Raw genomic sequence first — 25363 nt, 5'->3', positions numbered from 1 at the left:
TACTCGAACACACACATCCAGGCACTCAGGCACTGGTAACCTGCCAGCACGCTCATGAGTAAAGAGTAACACACACACACACACACACACACATGCACAAACCACCCAGCATGCTATTGGATGCAGCGTGAGGTGGTTTAGTTTTGTTTCATCTATATAGCATATGTGAGAAAGAGCAGACACATGGAGGCAGGACTACCCACAGACCTTTGGATTTCCCCTTGGATTTACGTGATTAAGTAGATTATTGGACCACATGTGGACTAATGGTGCAGAGAACTGGACCCCAAATCAGGGTATTTAAATCATGTTAAATCTGTGCCAGTATTTTGCAGGAGAAATCATTTGACACACACACACACACACACACACACACACACACACACACACACACATGTAGACACTGGATGGAGAGAGAGAGAGAGAGAGAGAGAGAGAGAGAGAGAGAGAGAGAAGGCTGGACTGATGCGCACTGACGCATCAGCGGTGGTCAAAGCTTCACACGATGATATCAATGGGAGAGATTCAAAAGAAATAGCAGCGGAGGGGGTACCTCAGCGGAGCAGAGGAGAGGAGAGAGGAGAGGAGGGGAGGTGAAACATGGGAGAGGAAGGGAAAAAACACTGCAGTGAATTTGACATCTCCCCCCCACCCCCACTCCTCCAACACTTTTAGAGGGTCACTTTACGCGCAACAATGCGCAGTGGCCAAAAACTGTGCCAAACAGCGCATGCGAGTGCAGCGCAAAGAAGGGAAAAAGAAAGAAGGAGTCCATTAACAGTAAAGGCACGGAGACACGGGAAAGTGAGGGGGGGCAGAACGGACACTCACCCGCGCGTATTTGGAGGAGTACGGGTCCTCGAACAGCGCCCACATGTTGGGCCGCCACACTTCCCACCACGTCGACCTGCGGCCGTCCTCCTGCATGCACAGCCGCTTCAGGTCGCCGTCCGCCCCGCCGGTGAGCGCCGGGTCGTCCTCCGGCGCGTCCGGCTCGGGGGTCTCGAAGCTGTCCAGGGCTTCCTCGGCGTCGCGGTGCTGCCGGTAGTTCATCCAGCAGCACGCCTCCACGTCCGTCTCGTCGATGCCCCAGAAGGCGAGCTCCTCCTCGAAGAGCGGCCCGCACACATCGTTGGGGCAGTGGAGCTTGCCGGTGCGGTAGTAGTTGAGAATGAACGCGAAGGTGGCCGGGTGGCGGTCGAAGAAGAACTCGTCGGACTTGGGGTCGTAGTCGAAGTTGCTGAAGGCGTCGGGTTCGGTCAGCCAAGACAAGCGCGTGCCCGGCAGCGTCTTTAGGGTGCTCCGGTAGGTCTCGTGTCGGATCCCGCCGCAGTTGATCACGATCTTCTCGCTATCTGACGCCGAGCAAGTCATGACTGCGCTGGAGCATGCTTCGGTCGGCGCGCCCGACTGCTGCTGCTGCTGCGGCTACTGCCCGTCCCCATCCACCGCCTGGTCCCTCGCTCGGTAGGCTACTGTTATACCGTCCCGGCAAGGAGTCACAGGGCCAACTGAGAGGAGGAGGAGGAGAGGAGATGAAGGAGGAGTCTGTGCGCGTGTGTGTGTGTGTGTGTGTGAGAGAGAGAGAGAGAGAGAGAGAGAGAGAGAGAGAGAGAGAGAGAGAGAGAGAGAGAGAGAGAATATGTGGGATGCGGATTTTATGAATCAATAGATTTGCCCGCTGAATCACTGACTGTCCGATTGACTGACTGATTTAATTCATATTACTCATTTGATGTTATTATCAGGTCAAAACCGCCGTTGCAGCCTAACAAATCTATTCACATTCTGCACATTGGGGCTCTCTGGTGTAGCTACAGTGGAATCTGCTGCATCCGTGGATTGAACTGATAAAGAAATAACAGTCAGTGAACTGGGAAGAAGCAGAGAGAGGGACAGAAACTAGATGGTTCTTTTTTTTTCTCAGTAAATGCTCAAATACAGAAAATAACGGCAAGCTACGCCTCTTCTATGTGTCTTTATACGCTTACGGTTTCGGACAAGGTCCAACACTGATGTTGGGTGTTCAGGTCTGGCCCACGGTTGGTGAGGTTTAAGGCTCTGTGCAGATCAGTCCAGCTCTTCACCAACCTTTCTTTACGGAGCCGCCTTTGAGCATGGGACGTTGTCATGTTGCAACAGGAAAGGGGCCAAACATAAACCGTTGACGCTGAGTCGGAAAAATATTGTTTGTCTAATACATAATTGTAAGCCAGAGGTTTAAAGGGAAGGGTTAGCTGATTCGAAGGGGGGGGGTTGTATACTCATCCATAGTCAGTGTATAACTTACAGTTGATGATGGTCAGCGTACCCCAGTTTTAACAACCTGACCAACACAGTTTGACTATAGTTCGTGAAATAGTCACGAAATGCAGTATTTCGGTTTCAGATTTCAACTGAAGGTGCACATTATTAAACTGAGGTTACAATGCATGCTTCTGCACCCTAGTTGAACTGGGCCTGTCTCTTACTCTCCCTCCTGGCATGGTCACACATGTGCCTGAGGCATGTTCCCTTGAAAGTTTTCCAAAGTTCAACTCAACAAATCGCAGTGTTACTCGGAATTCCCTTACACTACTGCTTACCTGAGGGGAAAGTAATAATATTACAACAATGTGTCGCTGACCAACACCGCTCGGTAGCCACGTGAGTCAACCCCAGTCTCTCTCTCAGCTCATCAAATGCAAAAGGTTGGTCCAATGTTTACCCACCCGCGTTACCCATGTGAGTCGTTGGCAGGCGCCAACCTTCAAGTCAAGTCGATGAAGAAGTGTCTTAAAAGCTGCATTCTCTCTACTGACCATCAGGGGGCGACTCCTCTGGTTGTATAGAAGTCTATGAGAAAACTCTACTGACTCTACTTCTCTCTTGATTGTTTCCCTCAGTAAACATTGTAAACATGAGTTTATGGTCTCAATCTCTAGTTTACAGTCTTCTTCAATACAGCATGATGTTCATTTAGTACATTATGGTCCATTTAGAGTCAAACAGACCATAAAGCAGGGATGCTTTAGGGCGGGGCTACCGTGATTGACAGGTCACTACCAGAGCTGTATACAGCGTCTCTACGTCACTCCTCGCATTCCAAATATGGTAACTTTTGTGTATGGGTTCCAAAAAACAACAACACGGAGACGGTCGTAATCCAAGATGGCGAAATCGCCGAACTCGAGGCTAAAAAACGTCAGTCCACAAACCAACGATGACTACGTCCACTTCTTATATACAGTCTGTAGTCGTTATTCACGTGACTTGTTTTTCACATGCTAATCTCGTAAGTCATTGGTCACATGGTAATGGCGTGAGTCGTTAGTCAAGGTAACGTCAACAGTGCTCCTAAACCTAACTAGCTGAGATGACTAAGCTGTCTCCTCTGCTGCGTTTGCATTCTTCTGCAGCACCGGAGGTTACCGCTGGGTTCTGATCGCGTCTCCCACAGTTCGGACCCGTCAATCTGACCCTGGATGCACAGGGCCCAACAAGCCAAAGAGAGCAAGCAGTCGAGGATCCATTTCCATCACTTTCTGTCCACACTGAATTTTAGTGGTGTCCGTCTGCCACTTAATATTTGATGGATTTTTGCCCAGAAAGGATCAGCCAGAGTTTGACTTTGGCACCATCTCCTCTTCCCAATCCGGTCGGTGTGGGTGCTTGTGGAAATCCATCAGTAGACACAAAAACATGAGTTAATTTCTTCACTTTTTGTGAACTTTTATTTTTTTTCTACTTTAAACATGATCAGTGATTTTACATCAAACATTACCCAACAGAGAGTTTCATTGTTCATGATAAGTAAAGACTTCAAAATGATCAAAAACAATAACATTGTCAGTAGCTTCACCTACAGACTCATTTGTGTTATGCCAGTAGTGGCATATTTATCCAGTGAACTCCTTATTTCCAGACTTTTTCCCTTTTCAAACTTGAAGTTTTCTTTCCCAACAGACACTGGCTCATGTGACATCACTTGAGGACATTTTTCAGACTCCACACAGCTCCCTCTGGAGACACGAAAGGCTTTATACAACTAGTTCTTACATAGAGATTAGTTGTTACTAAACATCTGCACCCACTAACTGCTGGGTGTTACTGTTGTGAAAGCACCCGAACCAACTGACAAAGCTAACGTTAGCATGCTAATACATGACCCGTTTAATAAGAAGAGTAAAAGAACTGACTGCTGGGTGTTACTGTTGTGAAAGCACCTGAACCAACTGACAAAGCTAACGTTAGCATGCTAATACATGACCCGTTTAATAAGAAGAGTAAAAGAACTGACTGCTGGGTGTTACTGTTGTGAAAGCACCCGAACCAACTGACAAAGCTAACGTTAGCATGCTAATACATGACCCGTTTACACCCGAGGCCTATTTGCAGGCCTCAGCTAGAATAAAGATTAGAAATACCTAATTAATTGTATAAAAAAAAAAAAAAAAAAAAAAAAAATTATATATTTTTGAGATGAGAAAAATCATGGAACTATCAGAATACATGTTACAGGTTCACATAAGATAAGGATGGAACACAGCAGAACTTGGAAAACTCCACTTTTAGGGTATTGTTTTTTGGAAAGTATGGGTATCCAAGACTTTTAATATGCTGGGCTCTTAGAACAACTGATATAGGCTCTATATACACAGCTATACATAGATACAGTGAAACATTTATGAAATATAGAGCATTTCAAATTAGAAAACTGATCAAATATTCCAATATTTGAATAAAAAAGTATTTTTTAAATTCAAAAACACTCTATATCACTTCTATGTATCACTCATGATGTTCATTGAATCAATAGACCGAAGATTGGACCTTTTTTGAGTGTTTTAAGCTCTTTCTATGCCCTTTTTAGTTATTTAGTTTAAGGTCAAATACTGCTTCAGACTCTCTGTTCAGGGCTGTATCTCAGCCCCCCCTTCTCCGATTTTCACCATTGAGACATCCTTCGAACCGTAGGAGCCAATAGAATTGCCTGGAATTGAAAGCTAGATGATTGACAGCACTATTAGCCAATAAAGCTCAAAAAGGTCCAGCTCTGAAATCTGATTTGCTGAGCTTCCAACCCTCTCAAGAATCCGAGGAGTGTCGGAGAGACACGAATTGAACGGATTCACACGGAGCACCAGCAGCTGGACAAACATGCAGTGGAAGTACGGAGATATTCCATTTTTTCGCTGAGATTCGACCAAAAGTAAGTACAATATTCGATGAAAGCTGTGTGACTTTTTGTGTTCGAAGCTGAATATCTCTGCGATGGTTTACCGGGGAGAGAAATGGAAACTATGTCCGTAATCTCCGTCAGGCGCTCGTGCTTTTTCATGCTGCATGTTCGTAGGTAGCACGTTGCTAACGGAGTGTAGCAGCCGTTTTCTCCGGTCTGTCCCAGTCATATCGAGTATGATTTATGATATTTTGTTATTTGTTTGCTTGGCTGATGGGAGATGTGTTTGTCTCATGTAGAAGTGACCTAGTTCATGTTGTTCCCAGGACGCTGAGGTTTCTGCAGAACTATAACATCACTATATTCGTTCTTCGTGGGTTCTCTGCCAGTTACTTTTAACACAAAACTCTCTAAGTTTTGATGTACTCTGCGTCCAAATGGGGGACCTACGGGTGTATAAGGTTTTAATAAGAAGAGTTAAAGACACAATACGGTGAGCATACATAACCTGAAACTTCATAAATGTTCTGTGATCATGATGAAAATCTCGAAAATGACGTTTAAGAAAAATAAGACAACAGACCTCGAATTATAAAACATTAGGTTAGTGAAACCAGATATTTCCCACTCATATGAGCCGGTACAGAAAACGGATGTCAAGACGTATTAACATTAAAATGTACTTAAAGCTGCTCATTCTGTAAAACTTTTTCTTCCCGTGTCTTAAATTATGGACCTGATTATGTGTCAGCATTTTTTTTTTTTGTGTGTGTTTGGTGATAAAAAACATCCATCACACATACTGTATGCAGTCAAATAGACGTCCATGTAAAAGTAAAAGATCTCAAAAAGGAGTGCCAGTACCTCAACACTCTATTCAAGATCTGGTTCAGTGTCCTGCATGGAAATGAGTCTCCTTTACCAAAGCTCTCATCATGTGTCCTCTCCCTCCCTCCCTCCCTCCCTCCCTCTCTCTGCTGCATCACTCCCTTCCTCCACACCGTCTTTCAATCTACTAAAACACTTGGCTCAATTAGAGCGAAGCAGGAGGGGTATGATAGAGTGTTTCACGCCCACCGCCCATTCCCCCTCTCCCCCTCTTTCTCTCTCTCTATCTCTCTCTCTCTCTCTCTCTCTCTCTCTCTCTCTCTCTCTCTTCCTTTCCAAGATAGTCCCTCCACCACCAGCGAGAGAGAGAGAGAGAGGGAGAGAGAGAGGCCAGAAGCAGAACGAGTATTTGCTGAGCTCCACAAAATGGGGGAAAAGACTGCAGACCGTCAGATCATTAGTGCCCTCCCAATTTTCTCTCTCTCTCTCTCTCTCTCTCTCTCTCTCTCTCTCTCTCTCTCTCACACAGTGTATTCTCTCCATTTCTATCTCCACCTCCCCTTATCATCTCTACTGCTTTCTCTCTCTCTCTCTCACACACACACACACACTAGTGCAGAGCTAATGTGCTGTGTTGGTCTGTTGAGAACAGTCTGCAGTACTGTGCTCTGCTATATAGGGTCCACTACAACGTCACTGAAACACACACACACACACACACACACACACACACACACACACACACACACACACATTTTATTAGGGCCTCTATGGACTTGTAGGCTTTCACAGTCTTTTATACATCGACATAAAGTCAGATCAATAGATACATTTACATTTACATTGAAAACCTTTAATAACTTTGGCAAGTTTACTTACTCATGGTCATTAAAGAAACGTCTATCTTGGACAGAAAAGGTATTTACAGTCAGTTGCCCGTTTATTAGGTACACCTAAAACTAATGCAGTTGAACCTGTTTTATAGAGGTGTTGATTTAACTCTGTGGTCATTTCCACTTGGGACACATGTCCCCCTCACTTCTCAAAGTCCTATTTTTGTCCCCCCTCACATTTGTTGTTTCAGGATGATTTTCTTACTTGTTCTTTTCTCACCCTCTCTCAAAATGTAGATGCAAGTAGATCTGAGCTGATGAAATTGTGTGTATATATGTATATATCACCTTCAGTTATTACTGTGCACTCAGAGCATGTATCTTAACCAGGAGCAGTGAGTGGGGGGGACGGTAAAAGCAGTAATGGTATCTGTAATCGTAATAGAAATGTGACTAATAATAATAATAAAAGTGTATATCGTGTACTCAGGGCTCACTACCACACTGACTACTTAGGTTTTCAGGCATGTATATTCTGCCAGAAAGACGCTACGGTTGAACATCAGTTGCATTATACAGAGAGATGTTTCTGTTATACATCCTCAAAAATGATACGGTTTGCAATCCGATACATGATTTACACACCTAAAATCTTTGCACAGGACATTTTTCTTGCAACACAGTGCCGCAGACGTGCTGTGTTGGTGCTGTTTTCGGTGCTGAACGTGAACGAGACAAAAAGGCTCGACAGTGAATCAGTATTGAGGGAAGGAGAAGCTGACCCCTCCGCTTTCAGCACCACGGACAGCAGCAGCACCACTAGTCTCCGCCGGAAAAACACAAAGTGACCCATTCGACTATTTCAACATGTGACCTTGTGAGCCACGAGGAGAGAAATACTATAAGTACATCTCTAGGAAAAACATGCATAAATTATTCTATAGTGATGTATAATGAATGAATGACGTAATTTTGATGTTACTCCTAAAATCAAAATAAGTGATTGTTCCTTATGATTGCATTACCATTAACCATGTAGTATATATACTGTATATATGTGTATATATATATATATACACATATACATATATACAGTATAAATAGGACTGGGCAAGTTAACTGAATACACATACAGACAAACCATGGGTCACGGGAGGGGTGGGATGTTGATCAGTATTGGCTTGGGATGGGCGTCATCACGCGTCTCAACCAATGAGAGCATTTGGGTTGGGCCTAAGACTGCTGCAGCGCTCACATGAACTGGGAACAGAAAAGAACTGAGGGGACAGAAAAATAGAAAGGTACCGAACTCTCACATGGACATTTTCATTTTAAACCTCTTCCAGATGGCGGAGTTGATAGAACCAAAGTTATTTGTAACCACTGCAAAGTTGAATTTTGTTGTCACCGGAGTACTTTGAGTCTGAAGTATCACTTAAATGCAATACCAAACAATCACCCAAACAAACAGTGGAGGGAGGCTTCGGCAGACTACGTTGGATGCAGCGTGTGGGAGAAGTATAGATAGACAAAAGCAAGACAAGCTAACAAATTTTGGAAGTATTGTGGAAGATGTCCGTCTGAGGAATGTTCATTATATGCATTATATTGATGAACAGTGGGAGCTGCATTCATATGCTCTGACTGTCATGAAAACAGAAGACAGACATTTTTCTGAAACGTGCGCAGAACATTTTATTCATGTTGCACAGCAGTGGAACATTTCAAATAAAGTCAGCACACTGAGCAGAGTGAAGAAATATAACTGCTACTGTGTAAAGGAATACTGCTGTTAAAAAGCACCTGATTTGTTTAAAGTGTTTGCAAACCAAATGTTATTGCACTTTTGCTCATATAGCAGTACTTTTAAAATAAAAGTGCGCAATACACTACTTCTGAATTCATTATTGAATTTTGCACATAACAATGCGATTAATCACAGAAAATCATGCGATTAATCGTGATTAAAAATTGTAATCATTGCCCAGCACTAATATATATATATATACAGGACCTCCACAGATGGCTGTCACTTAAAACTTGATGAACCTAATTCATATTTTTATGATTAATATTACTATACTGACACCTGTGGGGAAACTGGATGCCTGCTCTGGGTGGATCCAATGCTTGAAGGACGTCACTGTGGGTATACTTGCATATTGTATTGTAACTTCTTTTTAACTCCCACTCAAAATCATAAGCATAAAGACTATTTAACAAATCTCTCACAACTTAAAAATACTCTCTTCAATGTAAACGATTGGTTCAGAGTAGGTGGCTGCAGTACAGAAAGAGAGAACACACCTGCTGCACAGTTTAGAGTGACCGAACTGAACAATGATAAAGGTGAAGTGGGAAATGGGAATTGTTGCTTGCACTGCTTGACTGCCTGTAACAGAAACGTCTGTCAAGATGCTGTCTTTGATTTGTATGTCAAGATGTTGTTACTGAAGTTGTTAGTTACACCTAAAAAACAAAGCAAGTAAGTTAAATTATCCTTTAATCTTCAAGTAGGTGAGGTCATGTATTACAGTATTATTATAAAGTGTTTTATTATTTATATATTAACTAGTTCACAGGTGATAGGATAAAACAGTTACATTTTTAAATACAACAGCTTGTTGTTCTTTCTCTCACTTAATGTCAAAATGCTGTGCTGATAAAACAGGGAAGCAGACTTACTGGTTTACCTTTGGAGACATAGAATGTGGGAGGAATATTCATGGTACAGGGCAGGTGGTGGAGGATGGCCACAGGATTGATGACCTTCATGATAGGGAATGGTCACACAAACGGCAGTGCCAACTTCCTGGATTCCCCTCTGATCGGAAAGGACCAGAGGTATAGCGGGGTGCGGGCATGCAGTGACGCCAACGGTCTGTTGGTAGTGGTCCGTGGAGCGTGGGATACACAGGATAGATGCCTGGACTAAGGGAAATTATCAATCCCATTTTTGTATGGGGAAGAGTGGTGAATAGTAACCTCAGGAGCACTGAAAGGGGTAGAGGTCCGTGGCTGACTTGGCCGTTGGACTGACGATGGATCCAGATGACAGACTGACCTTGGCCCCAAGGAGACTGCAAAGCTCAGACCAAAAACCAGAGGTGATTTCTGGGGCCCGATCAGAGACCACTTCACTTGGGAGACCATACAGTCGGATATAGAGGCGACTGTAGCTCAGTGATAGAGCAAGTTTGTTCTTCAACTAGAGGATTAGCAGTTTGATCCCTGGCTCCGCTAGTCCATGTCGATGTATTCTTGGGCAAGACACTTAACCCCAAATTGCTGGAGGTGTCTGGATGGGTATGAAAGTCTATTTACCATTTACATGTAGCATAATCTCAGTGGTTCTTCTAGCAGAGGGTGAGCAGCCTTAATAAAATCTGTCAACAACATTGAGAATGGCAGGTAAACCGAGGAAGAAGTCCAGGGATATTTGTGACCTACGTTGAGAGCAGTTGGGGCAAGCTGCAATAGCCTTGGTATCCTCCTCCATGGTAGACCACCAAAACCGCAGCAGAGCCAATGTGCGTCTCACCACGGAATGGCGAGCCAGGTGGGATGAGTATCTCCACAGTGGGTATCCCCACTGAAGAACCTGTGAGCAAAGACTGGCAGAGACAAACAGACGGTCATTGGGAAAAGCACGTTAGGGAACTTTTGACCTTGTCCTCCACCTCCCAGGTCACTGCTACGATGACGCAAGGATGCTACCAGGATGAGAGGTGAGAGCCGTCAGACTGGAACTCCCAGGAAAGAGCATTGGACTTAATGTCCAGTGTGAGGTCCAGGTATTCCTCTTGAACTCCCGACAGGTCTGGAAACTCAGAGGGAATGGATAGAGTAAGATCGGATGACGGGGCAGACTTGAGATGGATAGCAGTGGGCACTCCATTGTAGAATGGTCCAAATGGCCAGTATATGTGGGGGTTATTTCTTCTAATGACCGGTTGTTGTGGTGCATGAATAGGATGGAGGGAGAGTGTCTCACATAACATGCCCCTTTGAGAGGAACCAACCAACGGTGATCATACAAATTAGACAACTGTTTAGGGCCTCGCAAGGTTTCACAAGGCTTCACAAGGCTTCACAAGACGCTCCTGAACGATTCAAAGCTGATGGGCCAAAGTAATGTCCAACACGTTGCCATTTGAGGACACAGACTTTGCGTTCCTGTCCTGAACAGTGGAGTTGCGCCTGAAGCACCTCTCAAGAGGGCATATTGAAGTTCATTCATCGGCTACCTAGTCCCCTCTGGTTGACTGGTGAACCCTGTCTTTTACTGGGCATGATGAGACAAAATAGCAATTTTGGCTGCAGCGGAAGCATTGGTTTTCCAGCAGGCAGCGCTGTTTCTCCACCATGGAGAGTCGAGCCAACATGCATGGGTTTTGGAGAAAGGCTGAAGTCGCTCTGGTCTGCTTGACAACCGATAGAAGCACTTTGGTCTGCTGGTGGGGAGAGGGGAACCACCAGGATTGGCATGTTAGGTGATTCACTACTTTGGACACCGTAGGCTGGACTCTCTCTCTCCCTCCTGCGCTCCCGGAGACATCCATTGAGGCGGTTAGCAAGGGTGAGGAGAACATCGCCCCCATGGAGGACTCAACAGTAACAACCAATGTAACAACTAAAGAGCAGCCATTTTTAATTTAGTGATTCATGAAACTCTAAGCTTGCTTAGAAAACACTGAAATTAGAGCAGGGCTAAGTTTGAACTTACTAACAGCTGGTGCATCTGACTCCTGTTTTTAATGTCATCATAACAGGAACAGCACTGGGCCCGGTTTACCAAAAGACCATAGAACCCATCCTAAACTGAAGCTTAAGAGGTGTTTCCCCAAAGCCTTTAAATTTGATGACCTAAGCTTTGAAAACTTTAAGTTAAATATTTCAAATTCAATAAGATCCTTATAATTCCCAGGTCACAATATGTATTATATATATGATATTTCTGACAAATGTTTTGTCACATAAAAGCAACATTTTAGGTCAATTATAAGTCCATGTGGGCTGGCCACTTCTATGTGCAACGATTTCAACATTATCTTTTTTTAACTTTCAACATGACATTATGACTCTGGAACAAGTTTCTCAAATATATCTCTACTTTCTTTACTTTTGGAACAATTACAATGCTTTATCATCAAATCATATAATTAACTATATCATATTAAACCATATCAGTTCTTTCTCTAACCCTCGCCGTGACACACGTCCTCTCCTGCTTTCTCCTCTTACACCTCTTCTTTTTTTTTTAACTGAAAATGAATGATGGGTCGGCCTTGGCTATTTGTTCTCGTAAGCAGTCATGCGCTCACACACAAACACATGTACTCTCCTTCACACACACACGCCACTCATGAGCGCACACCCACTTTCACAAACACAGACCTATGCAAAAAAACTCACAGAGATGGACCATCCATTAGCACATGTAAACACACACACACTAACCCTATGCACACTCAGTTAATTAAGTTAAGATGCTGACTAAGGAGCTACAGAGCTCTTTGCAGTATGAGAGTGATAGAGGAGGGGACACATGCAGACAAAGTACACACATACAAAGTACACACATGGCCAGTACAAGGCAAAGTCAACCTGGAAAGACCTGTGTTTGTTTTGACATTGCACCAATTCACAAAGAGACAAGCCGTCCACACGTCTGACTTGTGTGATACCTACGCACCAAGGCGCCCTTTTTGCGTCTCTATGAATCGCACCAGGCTTTCAACTAGCTCCAATGTGAACCCATGCGCGTCATTATTAGAAGGTCAGAGTAACTGACAGTATAAAGAGTGAGAAAGTCCTCATAGGTTGGGTGGGAGTTGGAGTTTGGATGGGTCAAAGAAACACCGACTTTCACCCAAGAGACTGTTGCCCGTCCCCTGTGTGAAATCAAGTCTTTATTTAGTTATTTTACCTTCATCTTGTCATGTAACTTCCATGATTTACTAACGGTAGCTACACAACAAACGTTATATAACAAACATATATATTTTAACCTTAGCCTAACCAAGTGCTTTTGTTGCCAAAAATATATATAAAACGACCATGTAAGCATTTTCCGATCCGATGACCTAATTGTCAGGACAATGACACACACACACACATGTCATAATTGACGTCATAGTGACATGGAGGTTGTGATAACTGATTATAATGTGTATTTTTTACGATCTACTTGTTTATATTTATGTAAGGACTAGCTTGGTGAACTTCGACATTGGCACTAGTCTTTCTTTTTTCTCGTAGCCTCCAGCTGGTGAGGATTATTATATTTCCAATATGTAGGCTGTATCTATGTAACTTTCATCCGCGTGTATGTAGAAAATGTAAAATGTTTTGTGGCACTAAAAATGATTGAGCTCGCTTGGTATTGTATGGGTGCAAAATATAAAAGAAATGTAACTCATACTCTACAATCAAAATGCTATTGCATAGACTTATAATTCAACCCTGTTTGTGGTTTGAGGAGATTGACAATTCATTACAAACTGACGATGTGTTTGTGTATCTTTCACCCAGTAAATGTGCTGTGAGCTCAAGCCGATTGGGTCCGCTGTTGACCGAATGGAGGAGGAGGGTTACATTGGCAATATAACATTATAAGACATTTGACAGGTGAATTTTGAACTGAATGATTGAACTAAATCATATTTTTTAGAGATGTTCACGGTTTTCTTCCCGATACCAATTGTGGTATCTGATGAGGGTTTGCATAAAAAGTCTTGGAGAATAAAATGCTGTACAATGGCTCAACCACACAATTGAATGGGCAGAATGAGAGAAAGATCCAAAAGTTGGATAAGAATAGAAGAAATCTATGGTAAAATGAAGGGAAGCTTAGCATATAAGTTCCTTTGTTCAGTGTCAAGTGTACAATACTGCCTATAACAAACTGGAACAGGTGTGTTGCTTTAGCACAGCTCTTCTTAAAACACCACTATAGAAATAGAAGGTAGGTTTAGCACCACTGGAATAGGATCACAAAATATTTTACTGCTAAAATTACTTGTCGAAATGAAAAATTTAGGCTTATTAAAGAATAAATCAAATGAACGGCGATTTGGACAACTGGACAAAAAAACAACAACTTTGTTGTTGACATATATAGTGGGTACTGCATAAAAACACGTTATAATTCCCTCTAATATTTCATTTCTCGCTGTGAAACCATCTCATTCATACAACTGGATTCATTAAAGCCTCTTGCTCAAAAACTAATTTCTACAAGATTACATTTGAACTCATCATGATAACAGAATGAATCTCTGCCGAAAACTAAATTTTTAACATTTGGAGTTTGAACGCATCATAATGTAACTGAATGCAACCTCTAGCTGTTAGCAGCTGTTATAAGCAGGACTGTATTAGGGAGTTAGGGAGAGACCCTTTGATGAGCAAGTCACTTCAAATACAATGATCAGCATGCATGAGAATGAATTACAATATAATTGGCCTACGTGTCAGCTGAAGTTAATTGTTCCAAATGTTGCCATACTGTTAGCTAAAACATATTTAAAATCAAAGAGTATTTGGGGGAAAAAATGGTTACAAATATTCTCCCCTGGCATGTAACACTGTGAGGCCTCTTTGAGGGAAAAAAACTATTTTAAATGTAAAAATAGGCTGCATTTGGTCTGAATGATACACTATTGTTTCTGTTAGTGGGAAATTGTTTCCCATTTAAGTTTAGGGTGCCTTTGTTGTCACGGTCAAAAGAAAAACTACTTGTTTGAGTTTAGGGAATGATTGTGGTAACGGTTAAAATAAACCACTTTGATTGTTGGTAGGAAGCTGAAAAGAAATAGCTTTCTGCCGCGTCAACATCAGCCGCTTTGTCAACCCATCCACTATGTGGACCATGTGCTCTATAACAAAGTCACGCTACCTCTGCCTTCGCTCTTGACAGAGGACGGTCGCCAGAGGTCCTTGTCAGGGAAACAGGGTTTGATTAGGCCAGCATGCCGTTGCACCAATGACCCCTTTTGACAATTTAAAATGTACCATTACGACAACCTCTGTGTACGCAATTCATAAAATCACGGGGCATAATACACTTCTTTAATTATTCTTAATTATGTGTCCCTTCGTAAAATTTGGCAACTTATCTGTTTCTTTGTGTCAGTTTATAAATATAAAAAGTATAAGTAATTAAAAGTAAATACAAGCAAATAAAGTCTGCTGCACGGATGAGTTCAGCGCGCATGATCGCACACAGCTAACTGTTACTGTGTAGTAATCTGAATCACAACTGCATTTACATTGAGAGATAGCTGTTGCGGTGTTTAATGGTTTGGTGGCCTGTGCTAAATGTTTTGCTTTTTTCGGGATGTACTTTGGAGGGTTCAAGATAGGAGTAATGTGTTTATGTCACAGTCAGCTCCACACACTCCTCACTTTACCTGTCAGCCAATCCCTCCTCATGTTGCTGACCTGGATTCATTCTGCCAGAGACTTTGATGTGTCAGTCTGAACCTGTTGAGTTTATAATAAAAGCCAACGGCTCTTGGAATCGTGTGTGCTGCTATTGGGTCCATATACAATCCGTTACAGTTTATGTGTTTATTGTGCACTATACTTGAGTCCTGTGTGCAGTTGACTAATTTAAAAATATTGACTCACAAACCTGACAAATTGTTAGGCGCCTACCCTCCCCAGCAACCAGTCTTACCATTACAACTGTATATCATCAATTTCCAACCCATATTGCTTTTATTTTTCACAAAGTTCTGTTGATTATGCATCTCTTGGAGCTTTCACGGCACAGAAGAGATGGCGAAATGAGTAGACGCCCTCTCTTTCAGCCGCCTGGATTGCTTGCACCTTGAATTAGAACAATAACCTGTATTTTATAACCTGTAATTTGTTTAGTTTTGTTTAAAAAACAAAAGCTTCAGCATAGTAATTTCATTAACTTAGGATACAACAATTAGTGCTTCATTAAAAATGTGATAGCAGCAAACTGTTTCAGCTTCAATTAGTGCTCCATTAAAAATGTGATAGCAGCAAACCGTTTCGGCTTCAATCACTGCTCCATCTTGAGCCGGCTTGAGTCGGTGGACATGGAAAGTGGAGTGGATGCGCATAGACTGGGGAAGGTGGATTGTTGCTTGATTGATGACCTTTGGGAACGGGAAACAAACAGGATAGCCAACTTTCTGGATTCCAACTTTCAGAAAGAGATGCAGTGCAGGACTGTCTCCAATTGCTGACTCGTGCGTTCGGTCTGGCCATTGGACTGAGAGTGGAAGCCCAAGGACAGGTTGATTTTAGACCCATTCCAGAAACGAGAGGGGCCCCAGGTCAGAGATGATGCCTCTTGGGGCGTCCCAAGAGACATCATCTCTGACCTGCAAGCAAAATGATTCAACATGATGTTAGCTGTATGGGTAATCTTCCCCTGCCTTGAGGGTAATTTAGGTAGTGGAATGAAGTGAGCAGGATGACTGACTTACAGAGAAAGGCCAATGAGATGTGGGACCAGGGGCCACTTCCCGATGCCTTAGTTTCTTTCTGGAGGTGAGTGCTTCTGGGAGGGAAAAAAAGGTGGTCTTTGGTCATCAACAGACCTCTGAGAGAGGATTGCCCCAGCTCCAGAATTAACAGCGTCCACTCCCACAACAAACTGCCGCTAATGGTCAGGAAAGGTGAGAATGGAAGCAGAATTGTTTCACCAATCGCCTGGTCCACTGCTGAAGACCTCATGAAGGGGGAGTTCATGGAGATGCGGGTGGACCTGTAGTTCCTACATAATAATGGTGTAAGTTACCGAATTCAAAGAAAATAAGTCCAAGAATCTGATTCATCAGAGAACAACAAAGAAACAAGAGCTGATGTTTTTTGGTTGCCAAAAGGGAGCATGGCATATGTTTAGGAACCACTGCTTTAATATAGAATGTAGTATGGTAATGTAGTCATAGTCTATTATAGTGTATGATGAATTGTGTATATGTTGTTGCATAGTAACGTGCAAACTAGATGGACATTGTAACCTTGTACAACATGCTTTGGTGATACTGTACTAAATGATGGTCAGGCAAATAAAGCAGAATGAGAGGGAGAAAAGGAGAGAGAGTGTGTGTGTGGGGGGGGCGGGTAGATAGATGGGAGAAAGAGACAGTGATAAATTGGTTGGGGTGCTGACTTAGCGAAATTAAAACAGGAAAATTGTGTGTGTGTTCTGGGCAGAAGATGGGAAAAGTGCAGAAAGCAAGAAGCCTGAGACATTCACAGCAAAGGAGAAAGAGACAAGAGAGAGAGAGAGAGAGAGAGAGAGAGAGAGAGAGAGCTGCTTTTCTAATTACAGAGGGAGCATAGATCGAGTTCAAGTTCAACTTATTTATTCTTATATGTAACAACAATTACAGAGAACCAGTTGTTGGCAATGAAAATCTTAGAAGTCCGTTCGACAACACTCTTTAAGTATAAAAAGAAAATCACGCAAGAAAAGATTGGGAATCTAATACCTACATAATCTACATAAAGTAGTGCAAAGTTAAAGTGACAGTGTCAAAGTAATGAGCTCAAGAGTTCTAGAGACATATGGCCTGCGGGATGAAGCTGTCCCTGAGCCTGGTGGTGTAGGACCGGATGCTGCGGTACCGTCTGCCCGACGGCAGCAGGCAGAACGGTTTGTGGCTGGGGTGGTTGGGTTCTTTTATTAGCCTTCTTCCTGCACCGCTGGGTGTAGAAGTCGTCGTCCCCCCCCATGGATGGCAGCTTTGTCCAGGTGATGCACTGAGCAGTGTTCACCACCCTCTGTCGAGCCTTTGGGCTGTATTCACACCAAATCGGGCGTTGCGTCCGATTGGTGTAGAATGTTGCCTAATGGCCCATCAACAACAAACGGCTATACGATGATCAACGCCTTTTTGTTCCCCCGGGTTGTACAGCTCTGGATTGCCAGTTCCTTGATTGGCTAACGCAACGTGATGAAGGGGGTTGTGTTCCCCCAAAAATTGATTTTGTTTCAACTCTTTGCCACGAGTTACTGCCCTTGTTTTCCCGGCACTCCTGCAGTCCCCCACTACAACAGGTTCGGCACACTACCCACATTTAAACAAGTCGGAGGAATGGCGTTCGTGAATGGGTATAAATGTAGGTTAGTCCTCCTTGATATATATTTATATTGTCTTAGTCTCCGGACAGCATTAAAACGAGGCCATTATTAGATGAAAAGAAGTAACAATTAAAACTTGAATTGGAACAAATTCCTAAAGACCTCTCTCCATTTTCCTCCTGGTTAGCTGGCCAAGGCGAATTGATCTGTTCCGTTAGCAACCTCTACTTCTTCTTCTACTCTGTTTAACGTGTTGGGAGCGCGTACAGGCAGGTTTGCTTGTTAGCAAATATCAAAGATAATTATTATTATCAACAAAACATATTAATATGAATACAATTTTCAATAGATATTATTAATTACAGGGCAGCACAATAAAGTAAGTGCAGTTGCTCAGAAGTGGTAAGTCATTATCAAAAATAATTATTATAATGAATAATATGATTTAATTTACATTAAATAAACTCATGGAGCACCACCCTTCAAAAAGGGTAAATGATAGCCAATTAATGTAGTCTCAAATAATAGTAGCAAACTATCAATTTGGATATCTAAAATCCAATATGGCTGACAAAATAAAATGACAAAGTTGGCCAAATCAAAGATGACCGCCAGGACCTCAGTCAGAACAAGGAGCGTGTGACTCGTTACTCTGCTCCCTCATTTCATTGGACACAGACATGTCTGTTGATAGAATATACTTCTGCAACCAATTAAACGGGAGATATGAGTTCCAAAAAAGGTAGTTTGTTGGTTGAGGGCAACATTTACATACAGGTACATACATGACATCTGCCTTTAACCCATCCTGAGCATTTTCAGGAGCAGTGAGCTGCTGTGAGGGGCATGGGGAGCCACTTGGGATTCAGTGTCTCGCCCAAGGACACTTTGACATGCAGACAGTAAGGGCCGTGGATCGAACCGCCACACTTATAGATAAGATAAAGGACAACCTGATCCACCCACTAAGCCACAGCAGCCCCAAATCTGTGTAGTGGTTTAGGAAAGGGGAATGGTTTTCATGTAAGAACCTGTGTCTGTGTAGACCAACCTCGACTTGCTCTTCAACAACCTGAATATAAACAGACATTTGCAGCAATAAAAGCTCTGAATAATATTAAATTAAAACAATACATGTACATTGTCTCACTTAGCCACATGCCCTTACGGTGCTAATGCTGTTACATTACCAAGTCCATGGAGGAAAAGGGATTCCTATGTTGACGATTCCATCAAGTGGTAGAGGAGCCCGGCTGGGAAAAGTTAAAGGTTCCGGAGTCAAATGATGCAGTCCATTAATGTGACATCTTCTGCAGATCCCTCGTTCTCCTTGAGTTAGCGGCTCGGTGCTAACTTGCTTGAAAAGTCAGTTGGCAGACTTTGCCGTAGCTGCTGGTGCTAAACTCATCGGTGTGTGCTAAGCTAACCGGGAATCGTTCAGGTCCTTGCCGTGAAAGACACGTTCTGTGTACGCCTGCTCGGTTACCAGGCCTACATGAGAACCAAGGAGTACAGCTATGCATAGACAATAGCGCCAACTTCTGACAAAACCTATGCAGCCTAGCTTAATCGCTCCAAACCAGTTGATGGAAATGCACCTAATTTATTTTTTGCACCATTTCCAAATGTTGCTAACATTAGCTTGACAACTGAATGGAATGTATTTGGAAAATGTGTCTATCAAATATCGAGGTTAGCTTTTATTTTTTCAGCAAACAGTAATGCGCGTTGTCACGTTTGGACAGACTTGTCCTGTCTGGAGGCTACAGCGCGGCACTTTGCTGAGGCTAAAGGGAGTTACGCGTCAATTATTGCCCAAAGCCTGCGAAAATGTATTGTGAGTCAAGTTTTATTATCTGCAGCCCGAGTAAACAAAGTGCCGGTAATAACACACCAGCCACTGTCATGTAACACAACGTAAAGTAAATAACACACTGTTTAAAGCCATATGTAATGACGCTAAACTAGCTAGCATTAGCTAACTTCTAGGTGTCTCTCAACTCAGTTTCTAGTGGTGGAAAATAACAGTGCATTCACTTAAGTACTGTACTGAAGTATAAATATGTACTTGTACTTGTATATTTTAATCCCATGTCGCTTTATACATTTTATATATATATCTACTCCACTACATCTCAGAGGCAAATACTGTACCCTACCTTTCACTCCACCACATTTGTGACAGTTTAAGTTACCAATTAAGTTAACAATACAAAACATAATAAATAATGTTATTAAAGCACTGTGGCTTTGTCCACAAGCTACACAGTCATATGTGAAGTAATATACAAAATAGATTTAGCAGCTGCAACCTTAAAGCAATGAACACATTATTAATGCATCAATAATTATAATCAAATAGCATAACATAAATGCAATGTTGTTTTATTTTTGTATCGTAATGCTTCAAAATGCTTGATTTGCATATTAAAATCACTAAAGTTTCTAAAAGGCCTACACTGACTCCACTAGTGTTGTACCTTTTTTACTATTCTAGAGTTTTCATATAGAGATATGAAATGAAAAAAATACTAGGAATCTGGAAATCTAAGTTTCAAGTTTCTTTATTGTAATATGTACAACAATAACAGAGAGGCAGTGGTTGGAAATGAAAATCTCAGGCTACCTGTAACAATGTCCATTAAATGCATCAAGAAATGTGCGCAAGTACAAACTAAAATGAGAAATAAAATAGTGCAGAAGTTAAATATATAATACACATATTTACAATACAGTCCATCCAAATTTACAACAAATTGTAATACAATTTCCAGAAAGCCAGTTGAAGAATGAACATGTGAATGTTACGAGTTGGTTCATGGAAATTGACAGTTTGAGTAAGATAGCCATTTTTGTTGTCTCTTCAGTGGACGTTTTGGTCACATGCTCCGTCCATGCATGTCAGGGTCTATTCTTTAAGCCTGTTTCCGTTGCACTCTGTCAAGAGTGTTCAACTTTTTTCCTCTCACGTAAACAGATGGATGTGAACTGCGTATGCCTGAACCTAAAGTTTGATAGGCATAGCAACAGTAACCTAAGCTAAGCTAGCCACGTCCTGACTCCAGCTCAGTACATAACACATAGACATGAGACTGAAACTCATCTTCTCGTCTCACTCACACAGAGAGTGTATTTCCATAAATGTTGAACCGTTCCTTTTACAACGAGAGCGGCAGAAAGTGTCCTCTTACATCAGTGACGGAGGGAAGATCAAGGGCATACAACTGCATTGTTGCTACAGAAAGAGAGAGAGAGTCTGTACCTGGATGTCTCTCATGCCCTCTCTCTCTCTCTCTCTCTCACACACACACACACACACACACACACACACACACCTCTGTGCGGTGCAGTTTCTGCATCTGTTCTTGGATCTGTTTTACTGCAGGGTGGTGCACGGGGACATCTAAGGGCCAAAAGAAAGAACTGCAGGAGACCAAAAACACTGCAGTGTCCCCCCCCCTCCTCCGTCGTCTCCTCTCTACCTCAAGCTGTCCGTGTGCCCCCTCTGACCTCCTTGTTCCCTTCTTGCTCTTCTCGCACTCTGCCTCCTCTGCTCCTCATCTTGTTTCCCAAAATTGCAATACAAGATGACGGTTTAGAATTTGCCTCTCGTCTTTTTTTTCAGTGTGAGGAAGAGAAAAGAGGAAATGAAACAATAAAAGGAAAGGTCATTGTCAATGTATCAGGCCGCGGCAGGCTAAATGTTAAGGCATTGACTGGAACTATTATTAATTGTATAACAAGCATTGCTTGTAATATTAAGTGATATGTTGAAATAACGAGAAATATAAAAAAAATTAAAAATGAGTATGTTATCACACTGTAAAACATTTTAAGCAGGTAAAACATATAATTCCCCTTCTGCCTTTAAAACGTAAACTGAGCTGAGCTGAGCTCAACCTGGACCTTACAGCTATAGGCTGCTCTTGCTGGAGGCCCCTTTGCACCAAAGCTGGTAGAAAGACAACACGCGAGGCTGCTCCCAGTGACCTTGCAGTGATGATTTTTTTTCTTCAGTAATGAAGTTACAGTAAGTTATCACAGTAACCGCCAGACGGAGGGCGGCCACTGGTGAGGCTTCATTCAGGAGTCGACTGTTTGGTTTGGTGTGTGAACCTTGCGGGGGGGGGGGGGGGGGGGGGGGGGGGGGGGGGTTGGCTGACATGCTGATGTTTCTCTCGTAAAATCGTGACAGCTTGTCATTCTAAGGCAAAAGATTCATATCAGAAGAACTTCTAAGTTCTCAAATTGACTGATGCCATTTTAAGTTGACTTAACTTGATAATTGAAATACATGTATTTACATAAGGTGAATGATTTAAGCGTGATTTATTGTCATTATGCAACACATTGATGCACAACAAAATTCAGTTGTAGGCCATTTGTAACATGACAAACACATGGCAAACAAAACAAAAACAGGACTTCATTCCTGTGGTGCATTTTTTGTTATTGCATCATAAGGAATGTGAACAGCAGCAAAAAAAAAACAATTCTAATATGGCTGACATATTCACATTAAAAATTCAACATGAGGAAAACATTGGTGTCCATAACTGTGTTTGAGCACCAAGCATCATGGTGTAAACACAGAGTCCACCTCCTCTGATCCACCGGAGTCCAGTTCTCTGTCCTGATGTCCGCCCGTCAAGTTCAGCTTGATCCTGGACCACGACGGATCCAGGTCTCTGTGAAGATGTGGGCTCAACAGTCACCGACCTCCCGCTGCTTTCATCCATCTTATTTCTCTGCGACCGGGCATCAGACATCCAGGAAGGTAGTGGAGCAGCCTCAGGTCCTAGCTGGGTCAGCTTAGCTTCCATCTCGGCTCTCCCCCCCGGGGCAGTTTTGTGCCATTTGGTCTGAAATGAATTAAAGCAAAGTGAATTCCTGTATGGTGGTTTCACAGTGTTAATCACGAACATATTTATCATAATGGGAAAAGGCTTACGTTAATACAAGAAAATGTTCTTGTTATTACGAAAAACTTTATATTGGTGGCTGCTGTGTCCACCTCATATGTGTGTGGTGCAGAGGGGCTCCCTCTTGTGTTCGCTGTCAGGTATTGCGATAACATTGTCAATTAAAGCTACACAATATATCCATTATTTCTTATCTTTTCCGTTCCTTTCTCGTTGATTTCATGCTGAGACTGTCAAGTTGTTCACAGCCGGCGTCGTTGAGAGCTGTGGATTTACAAGATGGCCGCCAGAGTGCATGTTACATCACCTGAGACGTGCACCTATAGCACAGGGTGCCCCTACCAGTGTTTTTCTACTGCGCAGCCATAATAAATGAACAGGGAGTAGGGCAGGACACTGTTGAGGGATTAATAATGAATGAACAGAGACAGACAGAAAGAGGGGAAAAAGATCACTGGAATCTCTCTCAAACACACACACGCACACACACACAACTATAAGCCCAGTTTCCATAACCGATCGAAATGCAATTTAAACCTGCTACACACTGCTGCTTGAAACAAAGTACTGTCAGACAGCCGGTCATACCCACATAAATGGATTCACATGTCACACCTGTGTTGAAATGATTTGCTACTATAATTTACCTTCGCAATTAGACCGAATATAGCATTGCGTGACAGGTAAAGTACCTGTAAGAAGATGATATACCATTCAGGAAGGTTTGAGTAACAGATCCACAAGTTTAAAGGCTTGTCGGATCATAAACATTGCACAGCAGTTTGTAATAGAGAAAGGATTTTATCCTCTATCTGGCCGATCGCCATGTAAGCAGTGGAATTAGTCCATTCAGTAAAAACCAGATCAAAATTCCATCTCAAGGATTTTCATTCAAAATTCATAAAACCTGACTTTGTGGGTTCTTGTGAATGCCTCTGGAACATTTGTGCGGGGGGAACTATATTTGATATCAATGGATTGACCAGAGACGGTTCAGCATCGTTGGTCATAGCTAGCCAAAATGGGGGAACATTTTATCAATTTGGTTTCTCAAAAACCCAATATTAAACAACAAATACCGTAACGACTGCCTCGACAACCAATAACAACAATAAACAACAAGTACAATATATGGCTTGAGATGATAGGCCATTCGTAATATGCTGGTCACAGAACAGGGCTAGCCACAACAGCTAGCATTAGCATCAAATTTGGGGTGTGATTATTTTATGTTTTGTATGGTTAATGTTAGCCCCTTAGACATTATCTGTCTGGATAGGGTTTTTTTATTGTTTGTGGACATGGGGACTATTAAGGAGGAAACTAATTGGATCTAGTCAATGAAACCTGCAAAGGTTTACAGCTAACAGCTAGTAAGTTAGCTTAGCTCAAAGAAACAGCCAGCCTGGCTCCGTATAAAGGTGATTAACCGTTTCTACATGTAAATGGAATAAGGCAATGCAGATTATTCGCACCGGACCCGGTGTGCATAGCTGTCATGCGTGAACAGTGCATACCAATTTTTACAAAATTCCTGCACTGCATTTTTGGATTGTTGGGGACCTTTGATCTCAGAGGAGCTATTGCGTCAATACATTCTCATTGAAATGCCTGAGTGATATTGTTGGTGTAAATGTATGAAAGGATGGTCTCACCTGTGTTAATATTAAGGAAATCCTTTTTTGGGGTTAATTCTCCATTCTCTAGGAGTCTCCAGGAGAAATTTTTATGTGTGTTTTTCTATATCTGACTATTGTCTACAGCACTCCTGTCCATTCTGATGTGTTCTGTATTACAACACTAACCCTCAACAGCATTGAACGCGTACAATCTGACTTTCTGTAAGCTCAACACCTCCATCCATCAATCAATCCCTCTTTTGCTCATCCCTTGTTACCGGCTAATTAATAAAACTACCCTTCCCTGCTAATTGTCTACCGTTTATAGGACCACAAGAGACACCGGGGAGCAAGACAGAGAGGGAGAGAGAGAGCGATAGAGAGGTAGCGGTGTCGGGGTATAATTATGTTAAGCCAAATCACACATGAACTTGATATAGAGCTTATTCTTAGCACAGGGAATGTAGGGGAAATGACAGGAAGGAGGAGGACGACGACTCAAGTTTATTTCAGTTCAAAGAGCATTTAACAAGACTGACATAGTGTACTTTGTAAGGAAGAGGCTTTTTTTAAAAGGACAGTGAAAATAAGAGACTGTAAAGTACAACCTGATCGGTCTCTGGCCTCTTATCCAGAGGCCTACAGGTTCAGTACACGTCACTGAGAGACTTCTATATATCTATATATATTATCTATATATATATATATATATATATATATATATATATATATATATATATATATATATATATATATATATATATATATATATATATATATAGAGAGACTTGAATCCTAAATAAAGGCTTCAGGTCTAATACACTTGCCGTCAAGGCGAGGTGTTAGTTAGCTGTGGGTTGTATCCATTCAGTGGTGATTGCAGACACCTGTGTCAGAGATCTGCGCTATACTGAGTTATGTGATTAATG

General features: G+C 42.3%; 1 protein-coding gene across 1 annotated transcript in view; it reads right to left on the bottom strand.

Moving 5' to 3' along the window:
- Positions 1-1482, bottom strand: part of kcnc3a (potassium voltage-gated channel, Shaw-related subfamily, member 3a) — a 55002-nt gene extending 53520 nt beyond the window's left edge. The window contains exon 1 of the mRNA XM_068731564.1: positions 832-1482. Coding sequence (XP_068587665.1) covers positions 832-1374 — 543 coding nt within the window. The 5' untranslated portion in view covers positions 1375-1482. The remainder of the gene's footprint in view (positions 1-831) is intronic.
- Between the last annotated feature and the right edge of the window lie 23881 nt (positions 1483-25363).

Source organism: Cebidichthys violaceus, unplaced genomic scaffold, assembly GCF_023349555.1.
Source record: "Cebidichthys violaceus isolate CVI_PGR_0920_01 unplaced genomic scaffold, fCebVio1.0.p SCAF_52, whole genome shotgun sequence".
In the NCBI taxonomy this organism is placed as follows: Eukaryota; Metazoa; Chordata; class Actinopteri; order Perciformes; family Stichaeidae; genus Cebidichthys; species Cebidichthys violaceus.
Note: the sequence above shows the minus strand (reverse complement) of the source record. Positions and strands in the feature narration are given on the sequence as shown.